Genomic DNA, 23340 nt, shown 5'->3' on the forward strand with positions numbered 1-23340 from the left:
GACTGTTTGTCTTTGAACTGTAAAAATTGTCATTTTTGATAATAAAAGAGAAAAAAAATTAAAGTGGCGAAAGCAGCGTGTACGCTTACCTTGAGCACATGGCTGATAGAAACACTACAGGGTAAGTTGAGTTAAGCTCCATTGTAGAACATTATTCAAAACACTTTGACTTGTGGAGGGAGCATATCCCCCCAAATATACCTAAATCATTCAATATCATGATTACAGTCTACTTTATGCTATTACAACTGAATGAGTGAATACGATAAAATGTACTTAACATACAGAAGAGCAGCAAGCAGGTGATTGCTGGTATCATTTTTTTCTTTGACATTGTTATCTCATCCACAATTAATGACACAATAAACCTTGATTGTTTAAGGTGACACATCTTCCCACCGGCAAATGTTTTCCGCTCCACTTAATACATATGCTCCTCCTTCAGTGCTCGTCATCCCTTCTCGCTGGATTGTGTCCCAGCTGTTGAAAAGGAGCGCTCCCTGTCTTTGTGTTTTGTGTTGCAGACACCCAGCAGGTGTGGTTGGGTCATTGATTATTGGGCTGGGCCCAGTGTTTCCAGTACTATAAGAGCACGCCCCATTTACTCCATGATGAGAGAGAAGGGGGAAACTCTGCTCCCTACTCTCCATGCTCCACATATTTGTCTTTGCTTTTTCTTTCACCATACAACATTCCACTCACTATTTTTTCACTCACGCAACACGTACTGACTGCTACACCCCCTTTAGTTGTTTCAAATAAATGAATGTGTTTTTGCTTTAACTTTTTCTGAGTCACCCCTCATTATTTGTCATGGTTTTGAGCTGGTCATGACAAATTGGGGGCTCCTCTAAGTCTGGTTCCTAGGTGTTTTGTTTGTGTGCATTTATTCAGTTGTTCTCTTTGTGCTGAAACATGTCCAGGTAACACTGATTATAGGGGTTTCCCAGTCAGTTGAAATGGAGGGACCAATCTGTGACAAGGTTGGTAAGTATGCCACCTGGAGTGGAGGACCTAGGGGATTCTCTGATATATTTGCTTGATTTATTTATTTGATTTATTCTGGTTTGGGCCTCATTCTGGGTAACTGAGGTCAGAGAAAACACCTGGGTGAGCTGAGTGTCTTTGTTGGTGTTCAGAAGAGCATGGTTGTAGTTGTGGAATCGTGGATTGGAAGACTTGTTGACTAAAGGAAGTTAAGTGTTGACATGCTGCTGTGTAACTGTTTTGAAGCTAATTTCCCCTGTTAGGCATTGCTCCTTTTGAGTTTCGTTGGTTTGCATTGTATTATAGAGGTGTTATATTTTGTCCATCCCATTTACATAAATGAGGGCAGATCACTTATTTCCCTCCATAAAAATGTAATTGTGTTACCTATTGCTAAATAATATAAGTCTTATTATCCCTCAGAATCAGCTGATGAATGTGACAGTCAGGAGATGTTACTAAGTTTTGTGTGGATGACTCTGGTGGGCATCCTCTGGGGGGTAGCACATATTCTACTCACATGAGGTTTGTTGGGGTTGTGGATAGTGCAGCACCCTGAAGCGCTCCCTATAAACAATTGGGAAGAACTTTCCCAGAGAAAACAGTAGACAACTAAGAATCAACCTGAAGCACCTCAAAGGTTACAGGTTAAACAATAATCCATGCCACTGTTTTCTTATCATTGTAACGTAAGCCATTCAGGTTCAACCTTTGCTCCATATGTGAATAGTGCCATGAGATCTGCTCTTTATCAGCTGTAAACCACCAAAAGTTTGCATGTTTTTATCAATATCAGATTCTGAAAGTCATATTCATGTCTGTATTAGTCTGCTGTAATGTCCTTGTTTTTGGACTAACCAAAAAGGCCATATGATCCAGAATCACTTCAATATTCTATGTGCATGTTTATAAGCCATTCATGTCATAGGGTTAAAGAGGGCATATCATGCACATTTTCAGGTCTACATTTTAATTCTGGGGCTCTGCTGGAATGTTTTTGCATGATTTACAGTTAAAAAAAACTCCTCATCCATCTTATACTGACCCTTTATGCAGCCCCTCAGTTCAGCCCCTTTCTCAAAGACAGTTTTGGCTCCTGTCTCCTGATGAGACCACCTGTTCTGACTGATTAGCTCCCAGAAACTGCCCCAGACTCCAGATGTGGAGGCTATGTAAACAAACAGTAGTAGTTGGATTTTGCTTCTTTTTCTCCTTCTTTACCTGAAATATAAACTTTTCAAATACATCTGTTCATGTTCGAGCCCAACTCTGATTCAAAAATATGTGAGTGGACAACATGAACAGCCTGTGGAACAACCTTAGCGACAACCTTAGCGACCAAGGCTACAGAATGGATGGCCAAAGAATCTGATACCATCACGAAGAGAAAGTAGAGGTAACTTTGCAAATGGAGCGTTGATATGTATCAATGCTCATCTTACTCACTAAGACTGCACACAATCATGTTACAGTCTTTCAGGTAATCTGTGAGATTTACTGCACACAGGAGACTTTTCTCTCTCGCTCTCTGACATTAGCCTTTAAGACAGTGCCTCCTCTCAGGCAACACGAGTTGCCCTGTAAAACAGCACTAATGTTCCTTCTTAATAACAAACTTGGGGAGACAAATGCCCCTTCTCTTACTTTCATCCCGTAACCCGTGAACTTCATGGGGAAGGGTGAGTGAAAGCGATGAGTACAGTTAAAACACTGGTAGCTAGCTAATCGGGCACACACTACTAACCTGCAAATATGAAAGAACACCAAGGCATGTTATTAAACTTTGTCAACAAGAAAAAAAACTGTCTGACAATGATGGCGCTGTTAAGAGCTGTGAAAGAAAATTGTAGTAGGTTAAATAGTAGGTTATCATTTTATAAATCTTTTGTATAGGCTATATGTTACAAATGTTTTTAAACTAAGAGGTCAATGTTTGTTATCAACTGAATGTGATGTAATGTCATTGTCATTTTGGGGATACATGTTGGTGAAGAAATCCTACTCCTAGGCTAGTTGAACTCTTGAACTTGTTTCTATCTGAGGATTTCTTGCTGACCTCTGGGGTTAGCTAGATATATCTTTGTCTTAAGCCTACTGTTTTAGAGACTGTGTGGATCATGAGGTACCTAGACAAGATAAAGTTAAAGGATTGCCAAGTTTGAAGTTATTGATTGACCATGAGGTCTCTGTTAGATCGTGTGACCATACTTGTTTGTCAGAAGGTGTAACGGTTTCTGGAAGTGTCCATTTAGGGACCAGACTGTTTTTAGCTTTGCTTCTAGAGAGGTATAAAGCTGTCTAGTTTGGGTTCACAATCTTTAGAGAAAGGGCTGGCTTTGAAGAAAGGGCCAACTGAACAACATGCTTTCTCTCCAAAAATACAAGATGATTGTATTTTTGTTTGTGTTTGGACATTTGTATAATTGTTACTGATGGTGTGATGGATTGTACAGTGTCTACAACTGCTTCAACAAGTAACAATGTTTAATGCTTTCTTTATGTCTTTATGTGCCTCTTTCTGAAGAAAATTTCCCTAACAGAGCCAGTGAGAAAAGCATTTTTAGAGGGTCAAGTTAGTTTCAGTTAGTATTCAGACTACAATATAAAAATACTCCATTGCAAGTCCACCTTTGAAAACGTCCCTGAAGTGAAGGGTGTCACAATGAGTAGCGGGAATGGACCCAAATGCAGAGACCAAAGGCGAAGCAGTTCTCAAGAAAACTCTTTATTTGGAGTGAGCAGCAAAACCAAAAGCTGACAGAACAGCAAACAGAAAAAAACATATTGGACAGAACAGAGGATCTGCAAACTGCAAACCAAGACTTATATACTAACTGAACTAATAGACAACAGGGAACAGGTGGCAAGACACAAGGGCAGGCTGGGAGTGATTGGCTGGGAAAGACACTAGGAGCAGGGCAGGATTGATGAGGCTGATAGAGGACAAGTGTGGGGAAATCACAGAGCAAGGCAGGGCTAACGAGGGTAATGCAGGGCAGGTGAGAGGAGGAGCGGATGAGTACAGATGTGAAGATCACACAAGGGAAACAGAGCAAACCAAAACCCAGAAAACACCACTCAACATCCCAGCATAAACCAAACTGTCTCTGAATAAATGAACCCAGAAACACAGAACTACAAGCTAACCAATAATCTAATAGTCTTCCTGAGAAACAACTCAAATAACATGAAAGAGCAAAGTCAACTGACCAAAAGGACTGAACAGAAGTGCAACACAGGAAACCAAAAGAACACAAAGAGTCCCAAAAACCAGGCAGGATGTGACAAAGGGAGGTAAGGGATATCAAAAGTACTCACTGTACATAGGCTTCAAAGAACTTTAAAACAACCAGTTAATGTTCTGGAGCAGCAAAAACAGAGATACTTATTTACACATTTTAAAACTTCACAAAAAACAAGTAAAATGATTTATGACTTTTTCTTAAAACCTCCACTCACAGTTGAAACAAGCATCAGCGAAATATCACTGGGTCAGAGTTGCCTGCCTGGGTAAATCTTTATGTCACTTGTTCCTGTAACCTATAGACTCAATTACTCTCCCTTTTCTGATTACAAGTCAACATTAAGACATGCCATTCAAGATAACAGAAGTGCAAGCTTATCTTTTTAAAATCCAACAACAAATAAAGCACTATGTGCTGAAAGCACCTGATAACGACAGTCATTTACTACTTTTTTCCGGGTGAACCTTTCTATACTTCTATACTTTGGCCCTACCCGTGGGCTGGACCTTTCTCTCACTGGCAGCTACAAAAAGGCTTCTCTCCTTACGAAAACACTCACAGAGCTAAAGGAAACAGGGCAGGGAACATATTGTGTCAGCACACTGGGAAGGATACAGTTTGTTTTAAAGTTATGGGGTTATTAGATATATTTCTCCAGTCTTCCAGTTCTCTCTCCCTGTTGGCGGCTCTTGTAGTCCTGCTGCTGGTCTACCTCATCTCATCTTCCCAGGCAGATGGGAATGATCCTCCAGGACCAAAACCATTCCCCCTATTTGGTAACCTGCTGCAGCTGGACCTCAAGAGACCCTACAGCACGTTACTGACGGTGAGGAAGTACCATAGGACTTTTTTTTTTTTTTTTTTAGGGTAGTTAGTTTTTCCTGCAATTCTAACATCCTGTCTGTTTTCCTGTGTGTGTTCTTAGCTTTCCAAGAAATATGGGTCAGTGTTCACTGTCTATCTGGGACCCAAGAAAGTGGTGGTCTTGGCAGGATACAAGACAGTGAAGGAGGCACTTGTCAACAATGCTGACGAGTTTGGAGACAGAGATCCAATGCTGATTGTGCGGGAAATGAATAGAGGACATGGTAAGGAATAAAAAAAAACCTGAGCTTTTGCCAAATTACGTTCCTGTTTTTATTCACTTGCATGTTTCATATGTTTATAGTCTTTGCCCACAATCAGCTTATCTGTTTACACATATTTTGTTCAAATACTTCATCTCAGGGGTTTTATGGTCCAATGGGGATTCATGGAAAGAGATGAGGCGCTTTGCCTTGACTAACCTGAGAGACTTTGGGATGGGCAAGAAAGCATGTGAGGATAAAATCATTGAGGAATGTCAATATCTTATGGAAGTGTTTAAGAAATTCAAAGGTAAGCATTTTCATTTTAAACAACTGCAATGAAAACCAACATTTTGGACTTTAAAAACAATGATTCTTTCTCTGTTTCTGTTGTTTCAGGAGAAGCTTTTGATACGACCCAACCAATGAACTATGCAGTCTCTAATATTATCTGCTCCATGGTCTATGGCAGCAGATTTGAATATGATGATCCAGAGTTCACATCCCTGGTAGATCGAACAAACAGAAACATTCTAATTGGGGGTTCCCCATCCATACAGGTATCATTTTATACTTTTGTTAAGCTTATACTTTCAGCATTGTGGTTTCAAAATACATAAAATGTGTCAACTGAATAATTTCATTATTTATTTTTGTGATAATGATATTTTATTTTACATACTGATGTGTTGTGTTTTTTTGTTGTTGTTGTTGTTGTTGTTTTATTTTTTTCAACAGTTGTACAACCTGTTCCCGTGGATCGGCAAATTATTCTCTGACAGGAAGGAAATCCTGCAGTTGTCTCAATTCAACAAGGAACAGAACCTAAAGCTTTTCAGTCGTTTGAAAGAGACCCTCAATCCCCAGATGTGCAGAGGTTTTGTGGATGCCTTTCTGGTCCGAAAACAAAATCTGGAGGTTGGAAAACATATCATCACCTATCAAAATATGTTCATAGCCATTATTTTAATTCTGTGTCACTTTTGTGCCCCACCTTAGATAGTCATGTCCCTTATCTTTCCACAAATGAGGTCCATGTTGATTCTGGTTGTTTTATTTTTCCATTAAAACTTAGAATTGATGGCGTGCAGATATTTAAACCGGGTAGGATGGGGTTGTGTTGGGATCATTGTGGAAAAGAAAGTTCAGTGTTGAAAGTATTGTCATCTTTCTTCCCATAATTGAGAGAGGCAGGTTCATCCAGCATAGTAAATCATTTACTGGACTGAGCAGTGGGGTGACAGCTTGGGGAAAATGTTTAAACCAAGATATGTGATGTTGGGACAACTGGTGGACTGTCATATTCTGTCCATATAGAGGAGGGAGGTTTCATCCAGTTAATTGAATAATTTGAAAATGTTTTAATGGTTCTAATGCTCTCTTACAATGAGGAAAGGTTTTTTTCCATAAAGAGTGATACATAATCTGCATAAAGACAGATTTTGAGGTCTATGGTTGATGTTTGAATACCTTTTTGATATTGATGTTTTGATGTACTGTAGCTTGTACCCAGTTGAGTTTTGTTGCCATGAATTCTTTTATCAGGATTGTAGATCTAGAATTGCCTCTGTCATGTCTTTCTTTTTCTTTTGTAACTGATGATAGTTGACTGGTGAGAGTACTGATGGTGTTTTGCAGTGTTTTGTTTTCTTTGGTTAGCATTTGTTCTTGGCTGAATTCCAACCTCTTGCATAGTGTCTGGAATTCCATACATAAAACCTCAACCAGTGCGATTCTTGGGCACAATTTGTTTTCAATGGATATCAAGAGCAGGAAGATGTTTCTGGTGAGCTGTCAGTGCCCCTGAGTCCTGAGATCCTAGTTGGTGTTGAGTTAAGCAAGAAATCAATGTTGTCCAGGAGAAATCTAGCTGGAGAAATCAGGTTTCCATAATCCTATACCCCAACTATGGTAGCCAGGATTCTTGTTGACATGACATTTAAGAAATCAGTTTATTGGAGAAAGTTGACTGTAAATTGGTCATTTAGTGACAAGAATGGAGTTTATATCCTCCACCATCATTATCAAAACAAAAACTCTGTGACTCTCAGTTAGTCATTCAAAGTAATGTTACATATCAAAGATTTAGATTAGATTTGTTTCAGTAACTGCTCTGTTTCATCTGAACATGCAGGAATCTGGGATTACCAACAGCCACTTCCACAATGAAAACCTTTTGTATACCGTCCTTAATCTCTTTGCTGCTGGAACTGATACAACAGCAACTACACTGAGATGGGCACTTCTGCTTATGGCCAAGTATCCAAAAATACAGGGTAAGGAGCTGTATGTATAAACAGCGTTCATCACTAAACAGATTTTCCAGCTTTACTGACACAAAAATCATCATAAAAACGAACAAAAACAGCAAAAGAAACAAATAAACAACATGCATTTAAACATAATTTGTCCTCACCCGCTTTCATCTTCTAGACCAGGTCCAGGAGGAGCTGAGCAGGGTGATAGGAAGTCGTCAGGTTCAGGTCGAGGACAGGAAGAACCTGCCCTTCACCGACGCCGTCATCCATGAGACACAGAGACTGGCTAACATCGTCCCCATGGCTCTTCCACACAAGACTAGCCGAGACATCACCTTCCAGGGCTACTTTATTAAAAAGGTAAAATTGGGGCGTCCTTGTGGATAGGATGTTAAGATGCTGAATGTGAAATGCAAACCCAAAAACCTGTGGTTGAAATCCAGCTGTGGACTTTTTTTGCATCTCCTTCTCCCTTGTTTCCTGTCTTCTGTCTACTGTAATAAAGATGTCAAAATACTTTAAAAATTACTTTAAAATCTTCTCACTGATTCCAAGTTTAACAGTAAAATAATTTGAAGTAACGCGGCTGTTGTCAGGATGCGTCCTGAGCTCCATCAAACTTCCATCAAAAGGTTCAAACTCAGGTTAGAGAAAATATTTTTTTTCTGTCATGTCATGAGGATCATCACAGTGAGTTTTCAGTTATGCAATTTACTTTATTTTTTAAATGTAACTTTAATTGATTAATTAATTTCTTTATCTTCTAAGGAGTCTTGTTGGTCATCCATACCCATCTTCATGTTCAGAATAAAAACTGTGAAATTAAAATCCAAATGTGGCAAAACTGGGCCACATGAAATATTCTCTGTAGTTGATGTATTGCTCAGCATATTAAAAGCTTTTTCAAATTATGTGTTGTCTACAGGGGACCACAGTGTATCCTCTCCTGACATCTGTCCTCTATGATGAGAGCGAGTGGGAACATCCTCACACCTTTCATCCTGCCCACTTCCTGAACAAAGACGGAAAGTTTGTCAAGCGAGATGCATTCATGCCTTTTTCTGCAGGTTGGTGAATTTAACCGTCACTTCTTGATGATGTTAATGTTCTTGCAGATGAGCTGAAACATTTCTTCTGTTCTCTCTTGCAGGTCGCAGGATTTGTCTCGGAGAGAGTCTGGCCAGGATGGAGCTCTTCATCTTCTTCACCACCCTCCTGCAGCACTTTCGTTTCACTACTCCACCTGGAGTTTCAGAGGATGAGCTGGATCTGACACCAAGAGTTGGCATTACCCTTAACCCTTCACCTCATAAACTGTGTGCTGTCCCCTGTATGTGAGGAGGAGGGCTTGAAAATGCTGCTTGGCCAAGTGTCATGATTTGAACTCAGTTATTTTTAAGAGAGTAGATTCTAATTTCTACAATGTTATACTCCATGTAGTGCAACAACCATGAATACACTCAACATCAATGATGTAATGAACACAATCTATGCTGAAATGCTGTTTCAGAACAACTCATGTCTCAGCAATGGATTTTGTTCTTTCTGTGCCAACAGAGTTCAGTTGTTAAAACATTTACTTGAACAGTCATTCTTGCCTCCTCTCAACCTGCGCTACAAGATGTAATGATTTGATGTATATATCCATCATCACAACCACCTGTTGACTTAAATCCTTCATTTGGGGAACTTATTCCCAACATTGGCCTCAGACTTGGAGCAACTGAACCTCACACTTACTGTACTCGGGCACCAGGGGGAGACTGAGCAGTTTGACAGCAATCTCTGGCAGAGATGTGCACACATGGTGGCTAAAATGGCTCGAGCTGCTGCACCTTCTGGACCAAACTAATAAATATAATGTATTTAATTGTAATTAATAATAATAAAATTATTTTTATTGCCACTGCTGCCAGTCTGATTATTATTACACCAAGTACAATACAATTACAACAGGTGACTGGGCTTCCAAGCTGTGTTAATGCCTGCATTATACTTACAATATACAAATATGCAGCTCAAAGTGTTTCACATTAAAGAGATTAAAAAAAAAACAAAAGAGAGACATTAAGAATTAAACAGGAATACATTCTTAGAATAAAAGGAGGCAAACAAGAAAAATGGAAAACAGCACATTGCATTAAAAGAGAGGACAAGAATAGCTTAAAAAGGAAACACAGCTAAAACTCATAAGTTAAAGACATAATGAATCATGAAAAAAGAATAAAAATTCCTTAAAATGGAATAAAGTGTCTTAAAGATGGTGGGATATGGCACAAAAGAAATGGTGCAAAAATCATGCTATAGAAAGGCTAGATTAAAAAGATATGTTTATAAGTGTCGTTTAAAGCTTTCAACCGAGCCTGCTTCTCTAACATCTTCAGGTAAGGCGTTCCACAGTTATGCTCCCAAACATAATTGAAGAAAGCTGCATCTCCAGTTTTCTTTTGGGTAGGCTCATGGGTCTAAAGCAAACTTGCAGTAGATGATCTAAGGGCTCGTGAAGGAACATAAAACAAAAAAGAGTCTGTGATGTGGCTCAGCCATAACTCATTGAGAGCTTTATAAACAACTAAGAGGACTTTAAAATTGATTCTGGATGACACAGGGAGCCAGTGTAGTTCAGCCAAGACTGGTGTGATGTGTTCTCTCTTTTTGTTTTTGTTAACAGTCTAGTCACAGAGTGTACTCTCTCAATCGACCTTTTAGGAAGACCCGTAAAAAGTGCATTGCAGTAGTCCAACTTACTCAAGACAAAAGTATGACTTAGTTTTTCAGCATCTTGCTGAGTTAGGAATAGGTGAACCTTTACAATATTTCTGAGATGAAAGAATGCTTTTTAGTCACTTTCAAAGGAGTCAGGTTACCAAATCTTTTAAAGAGCTCATCCCTCTTTGCTGTGGGGCCAATTAATAAGATTTCTATTTTCTCCTCATTTCATTTAAAATTTTTAAAATAGTATGCTTTTGCATATACTTGCATGGCTTGTATTATTGCCATAACAGTCACACATGCTGTAGCCTTATAATAATGTTTATCTATAAAATTCATGATAGTGCTAGTCACTTATTTTCTACTGCTTTCCTTCCAATGTTGAGCTAATGATCTCACCAGCTGTGTGCTTGCTTGGTTATTTTATATCTACCTGAAAGCAAGTTGGTACTTTTGTTAATTATATAATATTGCAGGAGCCAGCTGAAAGGTGAATCATTACTGAAATATTAAACGTCCATTTATTGTGTCTCATTTAACTATGTTTGTCTCCATATCATCTGTTAAAGTTGGATGAATTTGTGGACAAGGGACACATTTTAACATAAGAATTGCATTAGATATTGTTATTCCATGTGTATTTTATGTGCATCATCAAATCAGTGTTTAATCCTCATGCACACAAGTATGCACGTGTGTGTTTGTGTGTTTGAGCGTACAATTTTATATGTGCACATCGTAGGTGCGATACAGTGGGTGTGCTCTGACCTGACCTGTTTTGAAATCAGGTTTCCAAACAACTATTCCCCTCCCTGCCTCCCCTTGAATGTTGTTTCTTTGAAGAGAGATTTGTCCTTGTAATGTTTAACACTTGGCTGTGGCAACTTTTTACTGGCAACCATAAAAGATCCCTCCTCTGCACCAAAACACTAATAGAGTTAAATACACCAGAAAGAGACTCATTTTGTCAGTGTACTTGCAACTTCAGGACACTTTTTTCATGGAGACGTTAAATCTTTTTCTCCAGTCCTCCAGTTCTGTCTCCCTGTTGGGGGCTCTGGTGGTCCTGCTGCTCATCTACCTCATCTCTTCCTCCAGCTTCAGCTCCCAGGAGGACAGGAAGGAACCACCTGGACCAAAACCACTTCCCCTGCTGGGTAACCTGCTGCAGCTGGACATTAAGAAACCCTTCCACACATTACTGAAGGTGAGGAAGTGCCACAGTAGTTTTTTTTTTTTTTAGTTTGTTGTGTCTGCTAATAATTATGTCACTTTTTTCCTTTTTCCTGTGTTTCTGTGAAGCATAAAAAATGTCATGACAGTATGCCTCTGTTCTTAGCTTTCCAAGAAATATGGCTCAGTGTTCACTGTCTATTTGGGACCCAAGAAAGTGGTGGTTTTAGCAGGATACAAGACAGTGAAGGAGGCACTTGTCAACCATGCTGATGAGTTTGGAGAAAGAGATCCAATGCTGATTGCTGATGAATTTAATCAAGGACATGGTAAGGAATAAAAAAAAAACCTGAGCTTTTACCAAATTATGTTCCTGTTTTTATTCACTTGCATGTTTATATTCATAGTCTTTGCCCACAATCAGCTTATTAGTTTACATATATTTTGTTCAAATACTTCATCTCAGGGGTTGTATGGTCCAATGGGGATTCATGGAAAGAGATGAGGCGCTTTGCCTTGACTAACCTGAGAGACTTTGGGATGGGCAAGAAAGCATGTGAGGATAAAATTGTTGAGGAATGTCAATATCTTATAGGAGTGTTTAAGAAATTCAAAGGTAAGCATTTTCATTTTAAACAACTGCAATGAAAACCAACATTTAGGACTTTAAAAACAATGATTCTTTCTCTGTTTCTGTTGTTTCAGGAGAAGCTTTTGATACGACCCAACCAATGAACTATGCAGTCTCTAATATTATCTGCTCCATGGTCTATGGCAGCAGATTTGAATATGATGATCCAGAGTTCACATCCCTGGTAGATCGAACAAACAGAAACATTTTAATTGGGGGTTCCCCATCCATACAGGTATCATATTATACTTTTGTTAAGCTTATACTTTCAGCATTGTGGTTTCAAAATATATAATACATAAAAATATTTCAACTGAATACATAATTTCATTTTTTACTTTCCTGGTAATTTTTTTTTTTCAACAGTTGTACAACCTGTTCCCGTGGATCGGCAAATTATTCTCTGACAGGAAGGAAATCCAGCAATTGTCTCAGTTCAACAAGGAACAGAACCTAAAGTTTTTCAGTCGTTTGAAAGAGACCCTCAATCCCCAGATGTGCAGAGGTTTTGTGGATGCCTTTCTGGTCCAAAAACAAAATCTGAAGGTTGGGAAACATATCATCACCTATCAAAATATGTTCATAGCCATTATTTTAATTCTGTGTCATTTCTGTGTCCCACATTAGATAGTCATGTCCCGTATCTTTCCACAAATGAGGTCCATGTTGATCCTAGTTTGACTCTGGTTGTTTTATTTTTCCACTAAAACTTAGAATTGATGGCGTGCAGATATTCAAACCGGGTAGGATGGGGTTGTGTTGGGATCACTGTGGAAAAGAAAGTTCAGTGTTGAAAGTATTGTCATCTTTCTTCCCATAATTGAGAGAGGCAGGTTCATCCAGCGTAGTAAATCATTTACTGGACTGAGCAGTGGGGTGACAGCTTGGGGAAAATGTTTAAACCAAGATATGTGATGTTGGGACAACTGGTGGACTGTCATATTCTGTCCATATAGAGGAGGGAGGTTTCATCCAGTTAATTGAATAATTTGAGAAGGCTTTAATGGTTTTAATGCTCCCTTACAATGAGGGAAGTTTTTTCCCAAAAAGAGTGATGCATAATCTGCATAAAGACAGATTTTGAGGTCTATGATTGATGTTTGAATACCTTTTGATATTGATGTTTTGATGGATTGTAGCTGCACTGTAGCTTGTACCCAGTTAATGTCCTCTGTATGTGGGTCTTGCTCTGATGAACACAAATTGCTTTAAAAATCTTGAAAGGTATCATTTATTCCCTCAGGAAGGTAAATGGGCTTCCCTGCTGAGTCCTTAATTACTGAAATTGTTGTTTATTCTTTGTTTTGGTGAATGATTGGCCAGGTATTTTTCTGATTTGTTACCATCTACGAAATGTTCATGTCAGTCTGTATATTAAGAATTTTTTTTTCTTGTTTGTAAGCTTGTTTTAAATGAAGTTTGTATTTTTGCAGTTCTTTTTTGTGGAATGTGATGTCTTTGAATTGCTCCTATGGAACTTTGAATTTTGTTGCAATGAATTATTTTATTATGTTTTCTGGATTGTTGGGGCTGCGTTCAGGGATGCTGGAAAAGCCCAGATTGTCTCTCATGCTAAAGGATTGTAGAGCTAGAATTGTCTTTGTCATGTCTTTCTTTTTCTTTTGTAACTGATGATAGTTGACTGGTGAGGGTACTGATGGTGTTTTGCAGTGTTTTGTTTTCTTTGGTTAGCATTTGTTCTTGGCTGAATTCCAACCTCTTGCATAGTGTCTGGAATTCCATACATAAAACCTCAACCAGTGCCATTCTGGTGCACAATTTGTTTTCAATGGATATCAAGAGCAGGAAGATGTTTCTGGTGAGCTGTCAGTGCCCCTGAGTCCTGAGATCCTAGTTGGTGTTGAGTTAAGCAAGAAATCAATGTTGTCCAGGAGAAATCTAGCTGGAGAAATCAGGTTTCCATAATCCTATACCCCAACTATGGTAGCCTGGATTCTTGTTGACATGACATTTAAGAAATCAGTTTATTGGAGAAAGTTGACTGTAAACTGGTCATTTAGTGACAAGAATGGAATTTATATCCTCCACCATCATTATCAAAACAAAAAGTCTGTGATTCTCAGTTAGTCATTCAAAGTAATGTTACATATCAAAGATTTAGATTAGATTTGTTTCAGTAACTGCTCTGTTTCATCTGAACATGCAGGAATCTGGGATTACCAACAGCCACTTCCACAATGAAAACCTTTTGTATACCGTCCTTAATCTCTTTGCTGCTGGAACTGATACAACAGCAACTACACTGAGATGGGCACTTCTGCTTATGGCCAAGTATCCAAAAATACAGGGTAAGGAGCCGTATGTATAAACAGCGTTCATCGCTAAACAGATTTTCCAGCTTTACTGACACAAAAATCATCATAAAAACGAACAAAAACAGCAAAAGAAACAAATAAACAACATGCACTTAAACATAATTTGTCCTCACCCGCTTTCATCTTCTAGACCAGGTCCAGGAGGAGCTGAGCAGGGTGATAGGAAGTCGTCAGGTTCAGGTCGAGGACCGGAAGAACCTGCCCTTCACCAACGCCGTCATCCATGAGACACAGAGACTGGCTAACATCGCCCCCATGGCTCTTCCTCACAAGACCAGCCGAGACATCACCTTCCAGGGCTACTTTATTAAAAAGGTAAAATTGGGGCGTCCTTGTGGATAGGATGTTAAGATGCTGAATGTGAAATGCAAACCCAAAAACCCATGGTTGAAATCAAGCTGGGGACTTGTGTTGCATCTCCTTCTCCCTTGTTTCCTGTCTTCTGTCTACTGTAATAAAGACATCAAAATACTTTAAAAATTACTTTTAAATCTTCTCACTGATTCCAAGTTTAACAGTAAAATAATTTGAAGTAACGCGGCTGTCGTCAGGATGCTTCCTGAGCTCCATCAAACTTCCATCAAAAGGTTCAAACTCAGGTTAGAGAAAATATTTTTTTTCTGTCATGTCACGAGGATCATCACAGTGAGTTTTCAGTTATGCAATTTACTTTATTTTTTAAATGTAACTTTAATTGATTAATTAATTTCTATATCTTCTAAGGAGTCTTGTTGGTCATCCATACCCATCTTCATGTTCAGAATAAAAAATGTGAAATTAAAATCCAAATGTGGCAAAACTGGGCCACATGAAATATTCTCTGTAGTTGATGTATTGCTCTGCATATTAAAAGCTTTTTCAAATTCTGTGATGTCTACAGGGGACCACAGTGTATCCTCTCCTGACATCTGTCCTCTATGATGAGAGCGAGTGGGAGCATCCTCACACCTTTCATCCTGCCCACTTCCTGAACAAAGACAGAAAGTTTGTCAAGCGAGATGCATTCATGCCTTTTTCTGCAGGTTGGTGAATTTAACCGTCACTTCTTGATGATGTTAATGTTCTTGCAGATGAGCTGAAACATTTCTTCTGTTCTCTCTTGCAGGTCGCAGGATTTGTCTCGGAGAGAGTCTGGCCAGGATGGAGCTCTTCATCTTCTTCACCACCCTCCTGCAGCACTTTCGTTTCACTACTCCACCTGGAGTTTCAGAGGATGAGCTGGATCTGACACCACGAGTTGGCATTACCCTTAACCCTTCACCTCATAAACTGTGTGCTGTCCCCTGTATGTGAGGAGGAGGGCTCGAAAATGCTGCTTGGCCAAGTGTCATGATTTGAACTCAGTTATTTTTAAGAGAGTGGATTCTAATTTCTACAATGTTATACTCCATGTAGTGCAACAACCATGAATACACTCAACATCAATGATGTAATGAACACAATCTATGTTGAATTGCTGTTTCAGAACAACTCATGTCTCAGCAATGGATTTTGTTCTTTCTGTGCCAACAGAGTTCAGTTGTTAAAACATTTACTTGAACAGTCATTCTTGCCTCCTCTCAACCTGCGCTACAAGATGTAATGATTTGATGTATATATCCATCATCACAACCACCTGTTGACTTAAATCCTTCATTTGGGGAACTTATTCCCAACATTGGCCTCAGACTTGGAGCAACTGAACCTCACACTTACTGTACTCGGGCACCAGGGGGAGACTGAGCAGTTTGACAGCAATCTCTGGCAGAGATGTGCACACATGGTGGCTAAAATGGCTCGAGCTGCTGCACCTTCTGGACCAAACTAATAAATATAATGTATATAATTGTAATTAATAATAATAAAATTATTTTTATTGCCACTGCTGCCAGTCTGATTATTATTACACCAAGTACAATACAATTACAACAACAGGTGACTGGGCTTCCAAGCTGTGTTAATGCCTGCATTATACTTATAATATACAAATATGCAGCTCAAAGTGTTTCACATTAAAGAGATAAAAAAAAAGAAAAGAGAGACATTAAGAATTAAACAGGAATACACGCTTAGAATAAAAGAAGGCAAACAAGAAAAATGGAAAACAGCACATTGCATTAAAGGAGAGGACAAGAATAGCTTATCAAGGAAACACAGCTAAAACTCTTAAGTTAAAGACATAATCAATCATGAAAAAAGAATAAAAATTCCTTAAAATGGAATAAAGTGTCTTAAAGATGGTGGGATATGGCACAAAAGAAATGTTGCAAAAATCATGCTATAGAAAGGCTAGATTAAAAAGATATGTTTATAAGTGTCGTTTAAAGCTTTCAACCGAGCCTGCTTCTCTAACGTCTTCAGGTAAGGCGTTCCACAGTTATGCTCCCAAACATAATTGAAGAAAGCTGCATCTCCAGTTTTCTTTTGGGTAGGCTCATGGGTCTAAAGCAAACTTGCAGTAGATGATCTAAGGGCTCGTGAAGGAACATAAAACAAAAAAGAGTCTGTGATGTGGCTCAGCCATAACTCATTGAGAGCTTTATAAACAACTAAGAGGACTTTAAAATTGATTCTGGATGACACAGGGAGCCAGTGTAGTTCAGCCAAGACTGGTGTGATGTGTTCTCTCTTTTTGTTTTTGTTAACAGTCTAGTCACAGAGTGTACTCTCTCAATCGACCTTTTAGGAAGACCCGTAAAAAGTGCATTGCAGTAGTCCAACTTACTCAAGACAAAAGTATGACTTAGTTTTTCAGCATCTTGCTGAGTTAGGAATAGGTGAACCTTTACAATATTTCTGAGATGAAAGAATGCTTTTTAGTCACTTTCAAAGGAGTCAGGTTACCAAATCTTTTAAAGAGCTCATCCCTCTTTGCTGTGGGGCCAATTAATAAGATTTCTATTTTCTCCTCATTTCATTTAAAATTTTTAAAATAGTATGCTTTTGCATATACTTGCATGGCTTGTATTATTGCCATAACAGTCACACATGCTGTAGCCTTATAATAATGTTTATCTATAAAATTCATGATAGTGCTAGTCACTTATTTTCTACTGCTTTCCTTCCAATGTTGAGCTAATGATCTCACCAGCTGTGTGCTTGCTTGGTTATTTTATATCTACCTGAAAGCAAGTTGGTACTTTTGTTAATTATATAATATTGCAGGAGCCAGCTAAAAGGTGAATCATTACTGAAATATTAAACGTCCATTTATTGTGTCTCATTTAACTATGTTTGTCTCCATATCATCTGTTAAAGTTGGATGAATTTGTGGACAAGGGACACATTTTAACATAAGAATTGCATTAGATATTGTTATTCCATGTGTATTTTATGTGCATCATCAAATCAGTGTTTAATCCTCATGCACACAAGTATGCACGTGTGTGTTTGTGTGTTTGAGCGTACAATTTTATATGTGCACATCGTAGGTGCGATACAGTGGGTGTGCTCTGACCTGACCTGTTTTGAAATCAGGTTTCCAAACAACTATTCCCCTCCCTGCCTCCCCTTGAATGTTGTTTCTTTGAAGAGAGATTTGTCCTTGTAATGTTTAACACTTGGCTGTGGCAACTTTTTACTGGCAACCATAAAAGATCCCTCCTCTGCACCAAAACACTAATAGAGTTAAATACACCAGAAGGAGACTCATTTTGTCAGTGTACTTGCAACTACAGGACACTTTTTTCATGGAGATGTTAAATCTTTTTCTCCAGTCCTCCAGTTCTGTCTCCCTGTTGGGGGCTCTGGTGGTCCTGCTGCTCATCTACCTCATCTCTTCCTCCAGCTTCAGCTCCCAGGAGGACAGGAAGGAACCACCTGGACCAAAACCACTTCCCCTGCTGGGTAACCTGCTGCAGCTGGACCTTAAGAAACCCTTCCACACATTACTGAAGGTGAGGAAGTGCCATAGTAGTTTTTTTTTTTTTTAGTTTGTTGTGTCTTCTAATAATTATGTCACTTTTTTCCTTTTTCCCGTGTTTCTGTGAAGCATAAAAAATGTCATGACAGTATGCCTCTGTTCTTAGCTTTCCAAGAAATATGGCTCAGTGTTCACTGTCTATTTGGGACCCAAGAAAGTGGTGGTTTTAGCAGGATACAAGACAGTGAAGGAGGCACTTGTCAACCATGCTGATGAGTTTGGAGAAAGAGATCCAATGCTGATTGCTGATGAATTTAATCAAGGACATGGTAAGGAATGAAAAAAACCTGAGCTTTTACCAAATTATGTTCCTGTGTTCATTCACTTGCATGTTTATATTCATAGTCTTTGCCCACAATCAGCTTATCAGTTTACATATATTTTGTTCAAATACTTCATCTCAGGGGTTGTATGGTCCAATGGGGATTCATGGAAAGAGATGAGGCGCTTTGCCTTGACTAACCTGAGAGACTTTGGGATGGGCAAGAAAGCATGTGAGGATAAAATTGTTGAGGAATGTCAATATCTTATGGGAGTGTTTAAGAAATTCAAAGGTAAGCATTTTCATTTTAAACAACTGCAATGAAAACCAACATTTAGGACTTTAAAAACAATGATTCTTTCTCTGTTTCTGTTGTTTCAGGAGAAGCTTTTGATACGACCCAACCAATGAACTATGCAGTCTCTAATATTATCTGCTCCATGGTCTATGGCAGCAGATTTGAATATGATGATCCAGAGTTCACATCCCTGGTAGATCGAACAAACAGAAACATTTTAATTGGGGGTTCCCCATCCATACAGGTATCATATTATACTTTTGTTAAGCTTATACTTTCAGCATTGTGGTTTCAAAATATATAATACATAAAAATATTTCAACTGAATACATAATTTCATTTTTTACTTTCCTGGTAATTTTTTTTTTTCAACAGTTGTACAACCTGTTCCCGTGGATCGGTAAATTATTCTCTGACAGGAAGGAAATCCAGCAATTGTCTCAGTTCAACAAGGAACAGAACCTAAAGTTTTTCAGTCGTTTGAAAGAGACCCTCAATCCCCAGATGTGCAGAGGTTTTGTGGATGCCTTTCTGGTCCAAAAACAAAATCTGAAGGTTGGGAAACATATCATCACCTATCAAAATATGTTCATAGCCATTATTTTAATTCTGTGTCATTTCTGTGTCCCACATTAGATAGTCATGTCCCGTATCTTTCCACAAATGAGGTCCATGTTGATCCTAGTTTGACTCTGGTTGTTTTATTTTTCCACTAAAACTTAGAATTGATGGCGTGCAGATATTCAAACCGGGTAGGATGGGGTTGTGTTGGGATCACTGTGGAAAAGAAAGTTCAGTGTTGAAAGTATTGTCATCTTTCTTCCCATAATTGAGAGAGGCAGGTTCATCCAGCGTAGTAAATCATTTACTGGACTGAGCAGTGGGGTGACAGCTTGGGGAAAATGTTTAAACCATGATATGTGATGTTGGGACAACTGGTGGACTGTCATATTCTGTCCATATAGAGGAGGGAGGTTTCATCCAGTTAATTGAATAATTTGAGAAGGCTTTAATGGTTTTAATGCTCCCTTACAATGAGGGAAGTTTTTTCCCAAAAAGAGTGATGCATAATCTGCATAAAGACAGATTTTGAGGTCTATGATTGATGTTTGAATACCTTTTGATATTGATGTTTTGATGGATTGTAGCTGCACTGTAGCTTGTACCCAGTTAATGTCCTCTGTATGTGGGTCTTGCTCTGATGAACACAAATTGCTTTAAAAATCTTGAAAGGTATCATTTATTCCCTCAGGAAGGTAAATGGGCTTCCCTGCTGAGTCCTTAATTACTGAAATTGTTGTTTATTCTTTGTTTTGGTGAATGATTGGCCAGGTATTTTTCTGATTTGTTACCATCTACGAAATGTTCATGTCAGTCTGTATATTAAGAATTTTTTTTTCTTGTTTGTAAGCTTGTTTTAAATGAAGTTTGTATTTTTGCAGTTCTTTTTTGTGGAATGTGATGTCTTTGAATTGCTCCTATGGAACTTTGAATTTTGTTGCAATGAATTATTTTATTATGTTTTCTTGATTGTTGGGGCTGCGTTCAGGGATGCTGGAAAAGCCCAGATTGTCTCTCATGCTAAAGGATTGTAGAGCTAGAATTGTCTTTGTCATGTCTTTCTTTTTCTTTTGTAACTGATGATAGTTGACTGGTGAGGGTACTGATGGTGTTTTGCAGTGTTTTGTTTTCTTTGGTTAGCATTTGTTCTTGGCTGAATTCCAACCTCTTGCATAGTGTCTGGAATTCCATACATAAAACCTCAACCAGTGCCATTCTGGTGCACAATTTGTTTTCAATGGATATCAAGAGCAGGAAGATGTTTCTGGTGAGCTGTCAGTGCCCCTGAGTCCTGAGATCCTAGTTGGTGTTGAGTTAAGCAAGAAATCAATGTTGTCCAGGAGAAATCTAGCTGGAGAAATCAGGTTTCCATAATCCTATACCCCAACTATGGTAGCCTGGATTCTTGTTGACATGACATTTAAGAAATCAGTTTATTGGAGAAAGTTGACTGTAAACTGGTCATTTAGTGACAAGAATGGAATTTATATCCTCCACCATCATTATCAAAACAAAAAGTCTGTGATTCTCAGTTAGTCATTCAAAGTAATGTTACATATCAAAGATTTAGATTAGATTTGTTTCAGTAACTGCTCTGTTTCATCTGAACATGCAGGAATCTGGGATTACCAACAGCCACTTCCACAATGAAAACCTTTTGTATACCGTCCTTAATCTCTTTGCTGCTGGAACTGATACAACAGCAACTACACTGAGATGGGCACTTCTGCTTATGGCCAAGTATCCAAAAATACAGGGTAAGGAGCCGTATGTATAAACAGCGTTCATCGCTAAACAGATTTTCCAGCTTTACTGACACAAAAATCATCATAAAAACGAACAAAAACAGCAAAAGAAACAAATAAACAACATGCACTTAAACATAATTTGTCCTCACCCGCTTTCATCTTCTAGACCAGGTCCAGGAGGAGCTGAGCAGGGTGATAGGAAGTCGTCAGGTTCAGGTCGAGGACCGGAAGAACCTGCCCTTCACCAACGCCGTCATCCATGAGACACAGAGACTGGCTAACATCGCCCCCATGGCTCTTCCTCACAAGACCAGCCGAGACATCACCTTCCAGGGCTACTTTATTAAAAAGGTAAAATTGGGGCGTCCTTGTGGATAGGATGTTAAGATGCTGAATGTGAAATGCAAACCCAAAAACCCATGGTTGAAATCAAGCTGGGGACTTGTGTTGCATCTCCTTCTCCCTTGTTTCCTGTCTTCTGTCTACTGTAATAAAGACATCAAAATACTTTAAAAATTACTTTTAAATCTTCTCACTGATTCCAAGTTTAACAGTAAAATAATTTGAAGTAACGCGGCTGTCGTCAGGATGCTTCCTGAGCTCCATCAAACTTCCATCAAAAGGTTCAAACTCAGGTTAGAGAAAATATTTTTTTTCTGTCATGTCACGAGGATCATCACAGTGAGTTTTCAGTTATGCAATTTACTTTATTTTTTAAATGTAACTTTAATTGATTAATTAATTTCTATATCTTCTAAGGAGTCTTGTTGGTCATCCATACCCATCTTCATGTTCAGAATAAAAAATGTGAAATTAAAATCCAAATGTGGCAAAACTGGGCCACATGAAATATTCTCTGTAGTTGATGTATTGCTCTGCATATTAAAAGCTTTTTCAAATTCTGTGTTGTCTACAGGGGACCACAGTGTATCCTCTCCTGACATCTGTCCTCTATGATGAGAGCGAGTGGGAGCATCCTCACACCTTTCATCCTGCCCACTTCCTGAACAAAGACAGAAAGTTTGTCAAGCGAGATGCATTCATGCCTTTTTCTGCAGGTTGGTGAATTTAACCGTCACTTCTTGATGATGTTAATGTTCTTGCAGATGAGCTGAAACATTTCTTCTGTTCTCTCTTGCAGGTCGCAGGATTTGTCTCGGAGAGAGTCTGGCCAGGATGGAGCTCTTCATCTTCTTCACCACCCTCCTGCAGCACTTTCGTTTCACTACTCCACCTGGAGTTTCAGAGGATGAGCTGGATCTGACACCACGAGTTGGCATTACCCTTAACCCTTCACCTCATAAACTGTGTGCTGTCCCCTGTATGTGAGGAGGAGGGCTCGAAAATGCTGCTTGGCCAAGTGTCATGATTTGAACTCAGTTATTTTTAAGAGAGTGGATTCTAATTTCTACAATGTTATACTCCATGTAGTGCAACAACCATGAATACACTCAACATCAATGATGTAATGAACACAATCTATGTTGAATTGCTGTTTCAGAACAACTCATGTCTCAGCAATGGATTTTGTTCTTTCTGTGCCAACAGAGTTCAGTTGTTAAAACATTTACTTGAACAGTCATTCTTGCCTCCTCTCAACCTGCGCTACAAGATGTAATGATTTGATGTATATATCCATCATCACAACCACCTGTTGACTTAAATCCTTCATTTGGGGAACTTATTCCCAACATTGGCCTCAGACTTGGAGCAACTGAACCTCACACTTACTGTACTCGGGCACCAGGGGGAGACTGAGCAGTTTGACAGCAATCTCTGGCAGAGATGTGCACACATGGTGGCTAAAATGGCTCGAGCTGCTGCACCTTCTGGACCAAACTAATAAATATAATGTATATAATTGTAATTAATAATAATAAAATTATTTTTATTGCCACTGCTGCCAGTCTGATTATTATTACACCAAGTACAATACAATTACAACAACAGGTGACTGGGCTTCCAAGCTGTGTTAATGCCTGCATTATACTTATAATATACAAATATGCAGCTCAAAGTGTTTCACATTAAAGAGATAAAAAAAAAGAAAAGAGAGACATTAAGAATTAAACAGGAATACACGCTTAGAATAAAAGAAGGCAAACAAGAAAAATGGAAAACAGCACATTGCATTAAAGGAGAGGACAAGAATAGCTTATCA

The 23340-nt window shown here is 38.8% G+C and overlaps 3 protein-coding genes across 3 annotated transcripts; all 3 read left to right on the forward strand.

Moving 5' to 3' along the window:
- Positions 1 to 4057: 4057 nt before the first annotated feature.
- Positions 4058 to 9463, forward strand: LOC137169210 (cytochrome P450 2K1-like). Its single transcript, XM_067572255.1, has 9 exons — positions 4058 to 5058; positions 5158 to 5320; positions 5460 to 5609; positions 5699 to 5859; positions 6038 to 6217; positions 7434 to 7575; positions 7733 to 7917; positions 8483 to 8624; positions 8708 to 9463. The coding sequence occupies exons 1-9, from the start codon at positions 4864 to 4866 to the stop codon at positions 8893 to 8895; spliced, it is 1506 nt and encodes a 501-aa protein (XP_067428356.1). The 5' UTR covers positions 4058 to 4863; the 3' UTR covers positions 8896 to 9463.
- A 1737-nt stretch (positions 9464 to 11200) lies between these two features.
- LOC137169209 (cytochrome P450 2K1-like) lies at positions 11201 to 15949 on the forward strand. Its single transcript, XM_067572253.1, has 9 exons — positions 11201 to 11476; positions 11609 to 11771; positions 11909 to 12058; positions 12148 to 12308; positions 12440 to 12619; positions 14241 to 14382; positions 14540 to 14724; positions 15290 to 15431; positions 15515 to 15949. The coding sequence occupies exons 1-9, from the start codon at positions 11270 to 11272 to the stop codon at positions 15700 to 15702; spliced, it is 1518 nt and encodes a 505-aa protein (XP_067428354.1). The 5' UTR covers positions 11201 to 11269; the 3' UTR covers positions 15703 to 15949.
- A 2072-nt stretch (positions 15950 to 18021) lies between these two features.
- Positions 18022 to 22755, forward strand: LOC137169233 (cytochrome P450 2K1-like). Its single transcript, XM_067572288.1, has 9 exons — positions 18022 to 18284; positions 18417 to 18579; positions 18715 to 18864; positions 18954 to 19114; positions 19246 to 19425; positions 21047 to 21188; positions 21346 to 21530; positions 22096 to 22237; positions 22321 to 22755. The coding sequence occupies exons 1-9, from the start codon at positions 18078 to 18080 to the stop codon at positions 22506 to 22508; spliced, it is 1518 nt and encodes a 505-aa protein (XP_067428389.1). The 5' UTR covers positions 18022 to 18077; the 3' UTR covers positions 22509 to 22755.
- Positions 22756 to 23340: the final 585 nt, after the last annotated feature.

The sequence above is a fragment of the Thunnus thynnus genome, chromosome 18 (assembly GCF_963924715.1).
Source record: "Thunnus thynnus chromosome 18, fThuThy2.1, whole genome shotgun sequence".
In the NCBI taxonomy this organism is placed as follows: domain Eukaryota; kingdom Metazoa; phylum Chordata; class Actinopteri; order Scombriformes; family Scombridae; genus Thunnus; species Thunnus thynnus.

What these genes read in the sequence shown, in the direction of transcription:
- LOC137169210 (XM_067572255.1), top strand. Translation starts at nt 4,864, where the DNA reads ATGGGGTTATTAGATATATTTCTCCAGTCTTCCAGTTCTCTCTCCCTG. An exon ending in GGGGTTCCCCATCCATACAG is followed by an intron (nt 5,860 to 6,037) that starts GTATCATTTTAT and finishes TTTTTTCAACAG; the next exon opens with TTGTACAACCTGTTCCCGTG. An exon ending in CAAGTATCCAAAAATACAGG is followed by an intron (nt 7,576 to 7,732) that starts GTAAGGAGCTGT and finishes TTCATCTTCTAG; the next exon opens with ACCAGGTCCAGGAGGAGCTG.
- LOC137169209 (XM_067572253.1), top strand. Translation starts at nt 11,270, where the DNA reads ATGGAGACGTTAAATCTTTTTCTCCAGTCCTCCAGTTCTGTCTCCCTG. An exon ending in AGTGTTTAAGAAATTCAAAG is followed by an intron (nt 12,059 to 12,147) that starts GTAAGCATTTTC and finishes CTGTTGTTTCAG; the next exon opens with GAGAAGCTTTTGATACGACC. An exon ending in AGGGCTACTTTATTAAAAAG is followed by an intron (nt 14,725 to 15,289) that starts GTAAAATTGGGG and finishes TGATGTCTACAG; the next exon opens with GGGACCACAGTGTATCCTCT.
- LOC137169233 (XM_067572288.1), top strand. Translation starts at nt 18,078, where the DNA reads ATGGAGATGTTAAATCTTTTTCTCCAGTCCTCCAGTTCTGTCTCCCTG. An exon ending in GGGGTTCCCCATCCATACAG is followed by an intron (nt 19,115 to 19,245) that starts GTATCATATTAT and finishes TTTTTTCAACAG; the next exon opens with TTGTACAACCTGTTCCCGTG. An exon ending in TCCAAAAACAAAATCTGAAG is followed by an intron (nt 19,426 to 21,046) that starts GTTGGGAAACAT and finishes CTGAACATGCAG; the next exon opens with GAATCTGGGATTACCAACAG.